The sequence below is a fragment of the Erpetoichthys calabaricus genome, chromosome 10 (genome assembly GCF_900747795.2).
Source record: "Erpetoichthys calabaricus chromosome 10, fErpCal1.3, whole genome shotgun sequence".
Lineage (NCBI taxonomy): Eukaryota > Metazoa > Chordata > Cladistia > Polypteriformes > Polypteridae > Erpetoichthys > Erpetoichthys calabaricus.
Genome location: NC_041403.2, coordinates 3542245 through 3554492, shown reverse-complemented (window position 1 = coordinate 3554492; position 12248 = coordinate 3542245). Strand labels below are relative to the sequence as shown.

At 43.5% G+C, this 12248-nt stretch overlaps 1 protein-coding gene across 1 annotated transcript in view; it reads left to right on the top strand.

Moving 5' to 3' along the window:
- Positions 1 to 12031, top strand: part of LOC114658712 (interferon-induced protein 44-like) — a 74622-nt gene extending 62591 nt beyond the window's left edge. Inside the window, exons 6-7 of the mRNA XM_028810752.2 lie at positions 5108 to 5208; positions 10122 to 12031. Of these exons, the coding sequence (XP_028666585.1) occupies positions 5108 to 5208; positions 10122 to 10316 (296 nt within the window). The 3' untranslated portion in view covers positions 10317 to 12031. The remainder of the gene's footprint in view (positions 1 to 5107; positions 5209 to 10121) is intronic.
- The last annotated feature ends 217 nt before the right edge of the window (positions 12032 to 12248 follow it).

The window sequence follows — 12248 nt, the reverse complement described above, 5'->3', positions numbered from 1 at the left end:
CGCACTGACCACTGTCCATTAACCGCACTACTTACTAGCAAGGGGCTTGGACGAGAGGGCATGAGAATTGCAAGGTGGTCAGCGCGACTTATGTCATTCAACTACAGTATTGAGTATAAACCTGGGCATGACAATATCACTGCTGACTGCTTATCACGCCTGCCACTGTCTGAGACAGTATCAGAGCAAGACCCTGACTTGGAATTTGTTGTGCTGGTGTCTGTTGACTTTGCTGCAGTGACTGCAGAGCAGTTTCAAAGTGCTTGTGCCTCATGCCCTATTCTACAAAAGGTCAAGACTTATATTACTAAAGGATGGCCTTGTACTTCAGAAGGACTTGAATCTGATGTTATTCCATATTTTAGAATTCAGAAAGAGTTGGCTGTACAAAATGCAACTTATTATTCGTGGCACTCATTGGGTCATTGTTCCATCAGAATTACAGTCTAAGGTGATTCAGCTGGCACATTCTACTCATCAAGGGATTGTACGAACGAAACAGAGACTCAGGGATTTATATTGGTGGCCTGGCATGGACTCCCAAGTGGAAGATGTTATCAAATCATGTACAGCTTGCATACAGCACGATAAAACTGCTAACACTAATACAGCTCCATTACAACCAGTGCCAATCTCAAATACAGCTTGGAACAAACTTGCCATTGATATTGTGGGGCCATTCCAAACTGCACCATATGGCTATTGTTATGCAATTACACTTATTGGCTACTTCAGTAAGTGGCCAGAGGTTGCTTTTGCATCTGCTGTGACTTCGGAAACCATTATACATTTTTTGTGCACTGTTTTCAGTTTGGAAGGGAATCCACTGGAAATTGTTACTGACAATGGATCTCAGTTTACGTCTTCTGAATTTGAAGCATTTCTTAGTGATAGGGACATCATAAATGCTCACAGTTCTGTTTACTATCCACAAGCAAATGGTGAGATAGAGCGTTTTAACAGGGTGTTAAAGGACTGTTTGCAAAGTCATTTGTGACTGATTTTTTATAGACATATCAGCTACTGCACACACAAAAGTCACCTGGGGCCTCACGTATAAATGGTGCATACGCACAAAAATGTTATGTGCGATCATTTCCACGCTCAAATTGTGTGGCGTAAAGCCATGCACATTTCCATGGTACCTCATACCTTGTCTTAAGCAAGTTCTGCGCTCGGTTTTGCAAACTGGCGGCACCCAGAGTCAAAGCAGTGCTTTTGTTCCTGTGTGGTTATCCTTTCTTTTAGATCAAACATCCCTGACTCGTCTTTATCATATACACTGAAACTAACTGCATAATGTTTATTAGTTTAAGGCATCTGATTGTAATTAATCTGTAACAATATAATGGTCCACGGAATAGCCAAGGTATTCTAAATACCATAGCTGCTTTAGCGTTGTTACCCTCACTGCACCTTTTTCTTTTTTCAGCTGCTCCTGTTAGGGGTTGCCACAGCGGATCATCTTTTTCCATATTACTCTCACTGCACCATTCGGAGTATTTATATCACTGTATCTGAGTGGGGAATCACAGCTCAGCAGCTGATCGGAAAGAGAATTATCTGTATACAGCATTAAGCACACGCTGCCTCAGCCTTGCTGTCTATTGAACTGCTCTCACATGGCAAACGCTTCAAAGCCTTTCCTGTACGGACCTCACGGTTCAGAAACAGTTTCATCCCAAGAACTCTAAACGCACTCCTACACAGTGCTCCTTGTAGAACTTAGTACTTATAAGTACAATTACTTCAATGTAAACTTGCGATACAGTTATAATATTGCATAACCTGAGCCACTTTATAAAGCGCATATTTACATATGATGACCATATAATTTTTAAGATGAAATGCAGCAAAATATGTTTATTATATTATACAGATAAAACTTTAACTTCATTTAAATAATCTATATTGTTAATAATTAAACATGTGAGGACATGGTGCCGCAGCACTAGTGAGGAGCTGGTACTCTGTTCACGGATTGTTCCTGCCTCGCGCTGTATTCTTCTAAACACGTACTATGAAGATATTTCAATGTCCCTTAAACGTTTTGAAGAATCGCCGTTCTAAGCTTACAGATGGCTTAACGTCTATTACAGAGCTGATTGTGTGGCGATTGTGTATTTGGAGAAAGAAAAGTAAGGACAGGAATTGGAGGTTAGTACGTTTGAAAGAGACAGTACTACTGTGATAAATTATTTCATCGAAGGTCGCGCACGGCGCAGCAAGCATCTTGCATGAGGCAGGAACAGTCACTGCACCCCCATGTTCCCATGTTTAATAACATGCTTTAACTCCTATCATCATGAAAATGATATCAAGTATACATCTTAGTATTTAATTTATTGAGAGAGTTGTAATATCAGGAATGTAATGGATTCTGTGTCCTGTCGGATGAAGAGAAAGCCCATTTTAAGAAGCACGTAGTGATTCACACACACAGAGCACATAGAAGATCAAATACAAAACAAAGCATTTAATGTGCTACTTTAGTTACGATGGGATTTGAGAAACTAATAAATTAAACAATTTTAAGATGAAGTTTATGATGTTCTACTTTAATGACAAAATAAACTACGTGATTAAAGTTGACATTTCATGCTTTTTTCCCCACTGTGTGCCTATTTTGTTTTCTCTGTACCCTAATAAGCTTTCATATGACACTCAGACGGTGGGCTACGACTCCCCTTTTCACAGCGATTTTGATATCTGACAACTTTTTTATTTTGGGCACTGTGCGACTTTGTGAACTTCAGCTTTCGAGTTTCTCTGACACTCTGTCACTCGATCAACTTCCTTTTGTTGTTTATACCACTTTTTAAACCAACAAATAGTACATTTTTATTTGCCTCCACTTGGTATTTGCTGAAATTCTTCTATTTTCCCCTGTGCTTTTGCCATTGCCTTTTCACAGAATGCTGAGCTTAAGGGCTATTTATATTGATTTGCATATTCAAAGAGGCGTAATTCTGGGAGGATCTGGGGCGGGGCAGCAGGCGTGTGCACGTGTGTTACTTTTCACGCTGACGGGGATTTATGGAGTGGAAGAACGTGGAAGTTGGAGTTTGCACAGATTTATGCATCTGGCACAGTTCCGCTTTTGTGCTTACGCCATGTTATAGTGTGAATTCTGCACACGGCGTTATGCATGAGGCCCCTGCTGAACTCTTACACGGTGGCCCAATGATAACTAAATGAAACATTAGAGACCTGCTTCCAACTTTGCCTTTGAAGCAACATACTAGTTTGGCACAGCATGTACAACGGAAACAAGAACAAATGAAAAAATACACAGATATGCGTTGTAGAGCAAAATCACCTTCTTGCATAATCCAAAAGGATCACTCCAAATTCAGTCAGCCTTACCAGATAATTGCTCAGAAAGGCCCTGCCACATACCTGTTGTCAGATGGCAAGATCTGGAATGCAGTTCACCTCTCCCCACCTACAGCAGCACAGTCCAGTCTGACTTCAGACACACAACCAGAGGATCCATACATTTCAACCCGTCCAATTCAGTCGACTTCTATTTCTACTGTGACACCTGGTCAATCTTCTTCAAATACATGGAGAGGTAGAATGTGACAGGCTCCGGTGTGGACAGCATTTGGAAGCTACATATGTTACCTTAACAGTTATAAGGGAATGGGATAGTTGAATCGGTTGGTTATTTTAATGTTGAAAATTAGAGATTACAGTTTTCTCTTTATTGTAATGTTTTAATATTATTTATAATTGTTCCCTTTTGTTGTTTTTTTTTTCCTCAAAAGAGGGTATATGTGGGATATTGATGTAATCAGTCAGGAGGTAGAGGTCGCTGTGAGGGTTAGGGCGTGGAGGAGGACAGAAAGAAAGAGAGGAGAAGAGTTAATAAAGTTAAGGAAGAACTGACAAGATTGCGTGGTCTATCTATTTCAGCAACATATAACACCACATTAAATTCCTTTGCACCTCTCCGTCAGCGTCTTTTGTTTTGTAAATGTGTCGAGCAGCACAAGCAGCAAGCATTAAAATGGTGTAGATGGTGTCCCCAAAATATAAGAAAAATATAAAAACTCACAAAATCACTTTGTGGAAAAAGAATCTCTATAGTCAGCTTATATCTGATCCTGTAGAATTATGAACATTGTGAGAAGTAGCCCGGACACAGACAGACGGACACCCTTTTAAGGTCCACCACACGTTTATTAAACATATTTTCAGTGTCCATAGTGAACAACCCAGTGCCTCAAGCACCAAACTCCCCCAAAGTCCAGGCCTCTTTCAGTCGCTCTGCCTGCTCGTCAGGCCGCCTCCTCTCTCCTGCCTCGAAACCTTGTCCACTCCTCCTTTGCAGGGAGGTGGCCCCTTTTATAAGTACCCGGATGGGCTCCAGGTGATCCCCGACACTCCCTAGACACTCCCCTGCGTGGCAGAAGTGCCGGCTGTGTTCCCGGAAGCCCTCCGGGTGTTCCCAGTCTTCTTCCCCCCAGCACTTCCTGGTGTGGCGGAAGTGTTGGGGTTCCGGGTCCTTCAGGCATGGGGGCGCCCCCTGGCGGAAACCACGGGCCCCTACAGGGTTGGGCTTCCAAACCCTGCACCCATGGCCCCCAAAGAAACCTGGGCAGTCGCCCCCTCGTGGTCTGGAGGAAGCATGAGCCCTCCTCCTGTCTTCCTGGGCATCCCAGCTGGGTGCCACCCCCAGCCACGTGCCACAACATCTTCAACTCTTCCAAATAATCTGAGGTGGTGTCTGCTCTATGAGAGTTACGAAGTAAATGGTCTTCCTCACTGGAATCCAAACACATCTCATTACGGTTTCCTTCATTTTGCTCTTGACATTTTCAGATCACAGCAAACACAGATCAGAAATAAATCTCATTGAAGGACAGCTGCCTCAGTCCTGCCATGAGTCTGGAAACCAGAGACAACTGAGATGAATCTAACTAGACAAGAAATTGAAATGATGATCTAATGATAAAGAATAATCTCATGTTTGATTGAAAGTGACGTCTTCATCAGACCCCCTAAAGATTTGTCAGGGTCGTCTTCATTCTGTCACTAGGGATGTGAGAAACAGGAGGTACCTCTCAGAATTTCACACGGACTCTCCTCTCTTATCCCACAGGGATTCCACAGCTCGTGATGGTCACTAAGATAGACGAGGCCTGCATGGAAGTTAGAAACGATCTGACCAAAGTGTACCAAAGCAGCTACATTTATGAGAAGGTAAGTCAAAGTGACAGAGAGAGTGCAGCTATTTATGAGCCTTGATCATGTGACAGTGACGTTATTATAGTAAGGACAGTAGTACAGTGGTATCTGAACTTTCAGAAATTCTGAATCATGCCAACAGGTTTCTTCTTCTTCACTCTGTCCATGACCTCTGAACTTTCACACTTGTCTCCTTAATGGCAGTTCCACCTGAGCTGTGATGGAGTAGGTGATTCAGGAGGATGATGCCAGATCCAGGCCTGACCATATATCTGGGCTGGTTGCTCTTTTAGCTTTTCCACATATTAGTTGGTATTTACTCAGCACTTTTCTATTAATGTGTTTTAAGTTATAAAGACACATCATTCGAGTGTCCAAAAGGAGCCCAGCAGTATCATTGATCAAAAGGTCATCCGTTGTCCTGATATCATGTCACTAGTGGCCAGTTTCCAGTCTCATAAGTGCCGAAGAAGATAGACAGGGTGAAAGAACATCAATCAGGCTGTTCAGCCACAAGAAGAGTTGACGCCCCGGATTTGGCGACCCTGCTTCTCTCTGTGATGTCAGCCAAAAACGTTCACAATTCTACATACTGTTTGTCACTTGGTCTGTGTGAACTGAGAAATGCAAAATTTGAAGATGGACTCCCTGAGACATGGCACACCAGTCTTTCACTCTTTTGTTGAGCCTAAAAGCGCACAAAATGTTATTTTGTTTTTGCAAAAATGGAATATATTTTGAGTCCCAAATCTAAAATGCATATTAACAGAACGTCATGAAGGTTTAGGAGTAAATTAAAATAAACAACCTTAAAAAGCAGTGTAGGCTTCATTTCAGTCATGGCCGTCTATCTCCATCACTCCCCCTCCTGTGTGTGCGCTGGTGGGAGAGCAGGCCAGTTTGGGAAATGCAGACCCGGGGGGCATGATGGGCAAGGGAATTGCCCCCCAGGTGCAGTGGATTGGTTTCATTGGAGATTCCTTGCCATTCTCTTCTCTTCTTGTTGATGTGTCCATTGTTCAAAGTGATGGATTCCTTCATTTATTGTCCGGCTCCAGAGTTTGCGGTCCTCAGCAAGTTTCTCAAGCTGCATATGTCAAATGGAGCAGGCCTTGAGAGAATGTCCTTCCAGTGTTTCTTCGGTCCACCTTGAAGTCAGGATCCTTCAGCAAGCTCACCATACAGGACTATCTAGGGAAGCCGAGATTCATCCATTCGGATACCACGGTTAAGCAGCATGGCCTCAATGCTTTGTGATGAGCAGCATTCCCAAATTTTAGTGTGGAAGCCATTCCTTCCAAGTGAAGCCCAGGATCTTCTGAAGGCAGTGTTTGCGGTCCAGGACTCACATCCATAAAGGAGTGCTGATATACATACCATGTGATATACCACAACCATGGTTCAAGCAGAGATTTTGGTTACAGAAGACACCTTGCATAGGCAGCAGAAAGCAGAGAAAGCTAGTCAGAGGCAGTTCTCAGTTTCTTCAGTCATAGAGGCACAAGGTAGGAGAAGGATTGTGTGTTCCCCAGTGTGTTGTTGCCAATCTTGATGTCCACTGGAGGATTTGTGTGCTGGAAGGCAGTCCTAAGGGTCAGTGTCTTGGAGGTGCTGATTTCCTGGTCCATCCAAGAATAGGCTGAATATAAGGACTCAACGGTACTCTGAAGGCTTCCTGGGTGAAGAGCTACACCTGCAACATCATCAGCTTACTGGAGCTCATGTTTGTTGAGAAGGTTTTCAAGGGAGCTGATAATCTTTGGAGGTTGAACATAAAACCATCCAGTCAGTACCGGATCTGCACTCCATCAGTGGCGTCCAGAGTACGTCTGGAGATAAGAATGACAGCAACAAGGTAAATGTTGAAAGGCACTGGAGCCAGGACACTATCTTACTTGACACCAACAGAGATTTTGAAAGGAGCAGATGTTTCCCTGCCAACAAGGACCTTCACCCTCATTCCATTATGGAAGAGACGGGACATAGTGAGGAATTTTGGGGGACATCCATACTTACAGAGTATTTCACAAAGCATCTCATGGAGGACGATGTCAAATGTTTTCTGCAGGTTGATGAAGGCAAAGCTGATATCACACTGGTGTTCCCGAGCATTCTCTAGGAGTTGGTGGGTGATGAAGATCATGTACATTGTGCTGCTTTTGGGATGAAAGCCAGCTTGTGTCTCCAGAAGTGCTCTGTCTGCAATGTGATGAAGCAGCTAAGGCTTTTCCCAGCAACATCCAGCAGTGAGATACCACAACTGTTGCCACAATCTGATGATCCCCTTTCTTCTTGTAGACGGTGACCATAGCAGCATATCTCCACAAGTAAGGAGTTTTGCCAATCTTCCAGCACAGAGTGAAGAAATTGATCAATTTGACAAGAAGATTAAGTCCCCCATATTTATATATTTCAGCAGGTATAGTGTCTTCACAAGCAGCCTTCATTGTTCTTAAGGTTTCATTTATACACTCTATATATAATCCAAAACGAGCACAAAAGGCACCATAGGAACAAAAGAGACAAAAACCTAAAGTGAACAAAATCTAAATAAATTGTAATTCTGAAAGCAGTCCCTCCAAACAAGAGCCAGAAGATCCAAACCAAAATGAAAAATCACAAGAAACAGAAATCCAAACAAAGATGTAAAGCTGAAGGTAAAGTGGGAAGGTCAGCTTCTCTTTAAATACTCGCTGTGATTGGTCAGTCCTTCAGCTGTATCATTAGATGGCCCCGCCTCCTCGGGTCCCAAATGAAGGAGACTGGATAGAGAACAACCAACACTACGTAGAAACTTAATTAACAAGACACACAGTGGCAAGATAATGAATACTCTATCAAAGAAAATCAGAATAATACGTAAAATACATAAACAAAGCAGAAACACTCTCTCAAAAACACGCTATTTCATTTCACGATTCAAATGGATTCTCTTCTCACCCATGTAGATAAATATTCAGGCCAACTACATATTTATTTATTATCAAATGTGGCCATTTATGCGAGATCAGTGATAAAAACTTGCTTGTTCATTCAGTGTCGGCATACTGTGCCTTTATGACGAGTCACGTAACTGACCTGCGCTCTCAGAGTGTCAGCAGTGTGATCATCATCAGCCATATTTAGATAGATAGATAGATAGATAGATAGATAGATAGATAGATAGATAGATAGATAGATAGATAGATAGATAGATAGATAGATAGATAGATAGATAGATAGATAGATAGCTAGATAGATAGATAGATAGATAGATAGATAGATAGATAGATAGATAGATAGATAGATACTTTATTAATCCCAATGGGAAATTCACATTTAGGTACTTTCTTTAAAGTTAGGCCAGCATACAATACAATACAATTTATTTTTGTAGAGCCGAAACTCACACAATGGGATTTAACAGGCCCTGCCTCTTGACAGCCCCCACCAGCCTTGACTTTCTAAGAAGACGAGGAAAAACTCCCAAAAAAAACCTTGTAGGGAAAAATGGGAGAAACCTCAGGAAAGGCAGTTCAAAGAGAGACCCCTTACCAGGTAAGTTGGGCGTGCAGTGGGTGTCAAAGAGAAAAAGGGGGTCAATACAATACAATACAATACGATACAATACAAAACACAGCACACTGTCCTCACAGTAAGGAGACTATGGAAGATTGTGGGTTCGCTTCCCGGTTCCTCCCTGTGTGGATAGCGCTTTGAGTACTGAGAAAAGCGCTATATAAATGTAATGAATTATTATTTAACAGAACAAATCCTCAGTACAGTATCAAAATAAACATTTTACAAGTATGGAGCAGAATTTAACAGTAGATGATATCCCATAATATGATTTGGATTTGTTTAGAGTCCTGGAGACCTCATTCATCAAGCTGCCTCCCCCAATTGGCCATTCCACAGCTGAGACAGAGCTTGGCCAGCCAATCCGATGAAAGGACCCCTCTACCTGATGATTCCTGTGATCCTCCATCAGGGATGACTTTACCTTAGGCAGGCAGAACAACTTGGCAGGTGAGCCGTGGCACCAAGTGGCACATTTGAGTACCCAGAAGAGAAACAGAATAGGTGAGGGTTAGTAAGAAATTTGAACTATTGTGGAAAGCAGCCCGGACACAGACAGGCAGACACCGATGGTTTACACCCAAGCACACGTTTATTATACAAGTGTATCGCACACAACCCAGTGCCCCTGCACCAATCACCCTTAAGTCCAGGCCCCTATCGCAATGCCTTTCTCTCTTCCTGACCGCCTCCACTCCTCTCCTCCGAGCTATGTCCACTTCCACCTGACTCCAGCTGACGAATGGAGGGAGGCGGCCCCTTTAATGTTCACCCGGACGTGCTCCAGGTGCCTCCTGATGAACTTCCACTGGCACTTCCTGGTGTGGCGGAAGTGCCGACTGAGCACCCGGAAGCACTCCAGGTGTCCCCGGTAATCCTTCCGCCTGCACCTCCGGGTGTGGTGGAAGTGTTGATGGCCAGGGCTCTTCAGGCAGCTGGGCGCCCCCATGCTCTGTTCTTGTGGTCCCCATACCAACCAGGGCGTCTGCCCTCTCCTGGTCCTTCCAGGTGTCCTGGCTGGGTACCGCCCCCAGCCGCTCACCTCACTATCTAATTACTTATGTTTTAGTGATAATGAGTAACAACAGAGATGCAGTCAGTACAGTTAATCAGCAGCTCTAGTCAGGGTGTGCTAAACTGAAGTTGTGAGTCTTCAGCCGGGATTTGAAAGCTGAGACTGAAGGGGCATCTCTTATAGTGGCAGGCAGACCATGAACACTGTAATTTAAAAATGAATGGACCTGTGGGCTCGGCCACCATCTGAGATATTTCTGTCACCGTACGTCAAGGCTCATCTGGGCTTGTCTCCGATCCTCTCCTTCGTGTCGCCCCCTATCAGCTCACCATCTTCCTATCTGTTTTTTTTCCAGGTAACTGAACTGGCAAAGGTGTTGGGAGTTCCTCTCTCTGCTATCTCCCTGGTTAAGAACTACGCTGTAGATTTCGAGCTCAACCTCAATATGGACGTTTTGATCCTGACGGCCCTCCAGCAGATGTTGAGAGCTGTTGACGGCTGCTTAGATGAAATGATGCAGAGAAGCCTCACCCAGGAGGGCAGCTCTTAGTGTTTTTAGTCAGTGGTAGTCCAACAGTTTCCTTTTACTCTTACTTTGTCATTCATTTTATTTTTCTAAAACAGTGCGGTTTAATGTGAACTCCAGTCACAAAGGCTACATTTTGATCTTGTTTTCCTGCTGCGCCATTGTGTGCTTGTTAATTTGAGAAAACTTATTATTTTTAACAAACAGGGTGGCCCGGTTAGCTCCCTGACATTTTATATTGTCTCTTGTCTTATCCTTGATTGATAACAGTGGGCACATATCAAGATGTGATCTTCATTTGATCCAAATCTCTCAAAAAAGGTGATGTAATGTAAGAAACGTCAGGCCACCTTTACATTTTTCGGTTAATTGAATAATTTAAATAAAAATAAATTCAAATTTTGCATGTGGAAAAACTAAGTGCATCCCAACATTTATCACCACCTCAAATACCACAAATTAGAATCAGGACATCATCAGAGAGGGTCTCGTCTGAACCTGCCCTCCTGTTATTTAAAGATAAGACATTTAGATGGGTTTGCTTGTGTGTGTGTGTGTGTGTCATCATCATCATCATCAACAGCTGAATGAGGCCATCAGAAAGAAGTGTGGCAAGTGAAGAAGATCTCAAACAACTGCCAACTTGTCCAAGTCAGGCTGATTCAGCAAAGTCAAAATGCTGAAAGAAGTCCTTAAAACCCCCAAATTGTCATCACTGGACCCCCCCCAGGTATCTCCTGCCACCGTTGATGAAAGAGTCTGCACAGAAGAGGTCTACAGTACATGGCAGGTGTGCCAGGATGAACACTTTGCTGTTCAAAACTACAGATTCAAGATCGAGCGGAAACATCTCGGCAGACAAAGGCCAGGACTTCAGGAACAATGTGCTCTGAGCAGACTTGGCAAAGACAGAGCTACTTGTCCATAATAGCAGATGAAGTGTGTGGTAGAAACCAAAGATGGAATTTGAGCAGAAGAACCTGACGGCAACTGTAAAGTGTCATTGTGGTTGTGATGGGATTGTTTGTTGCTGCTTTGCCCCATCAGGGCCTGGGCAGTTCATCATCATAGAATCCACTAGGAATTCTCCACTTGTACCACAGGGTGCTTGAGAAAAATGTGAGACCATCTGTCCAGGGTATGACGTCAAACTGCATCCGGCCCTCCAACTTGCAGGGAAATCACAAGGGTTGGTGGTGGGATTGTCAATCCAGCCACCGTAAAAAAACTTCTCACATCTCCAGAATGGCAGATAGGACCCCTTTCTACTCTCCATGTTAGTATCTGTGCTGCGATCGCATTATGAAGGGGATGGGAGAAGCCCTCAGGAGCCTCATCCCAGGAAGAGTGAAAACCATCAGAGAGTCAATGAGGTCAGGCCTGTCGGGGATCAGATCTGGTGTAGTGCTGAGGTGTCGACCGCTGCTCGGCTGTCGTCATGTGGTGGGTGCAGCAATGTGCTGTACCAGTGAATGCTCCCCAACCTGACCTGATCTGTCAGAACATTGACAATGACCCTAAATATATCAGTAAATACACTGAGGAATGAAGGAAAAGGGGGATACTTGAAATGACCACATCATTGCCATCAAGATGATTTGGGCAAAAAGCGGGCCGTGCACGTAAGACACCCCTCAGACATCACGCAGCTGAAAGGATTCTGCATGGAGGAGTGGGAGACTCTTAGACGCTTATAGGAAACGTTGACTTCAGGGGGCAATACAGCTAATGGAGACTTAAGTGGGCGGGGGGGGGGGACTTAAAAGATGAAAATGGCAGGTCTGTTTATTCTTCAATAGATAAATAATCACAAAGTCGGATTTTCATTTATTTTTCTCTTCTCCATCTCCTTTATCTAAAGATTCTGTTTAAACGAAGTTCAAATCTTGATACGTCCACAAAAATGGAAAAACACTTCGTGCGATGTCCTTACTTTTTCATGTGACTGAATGTGTT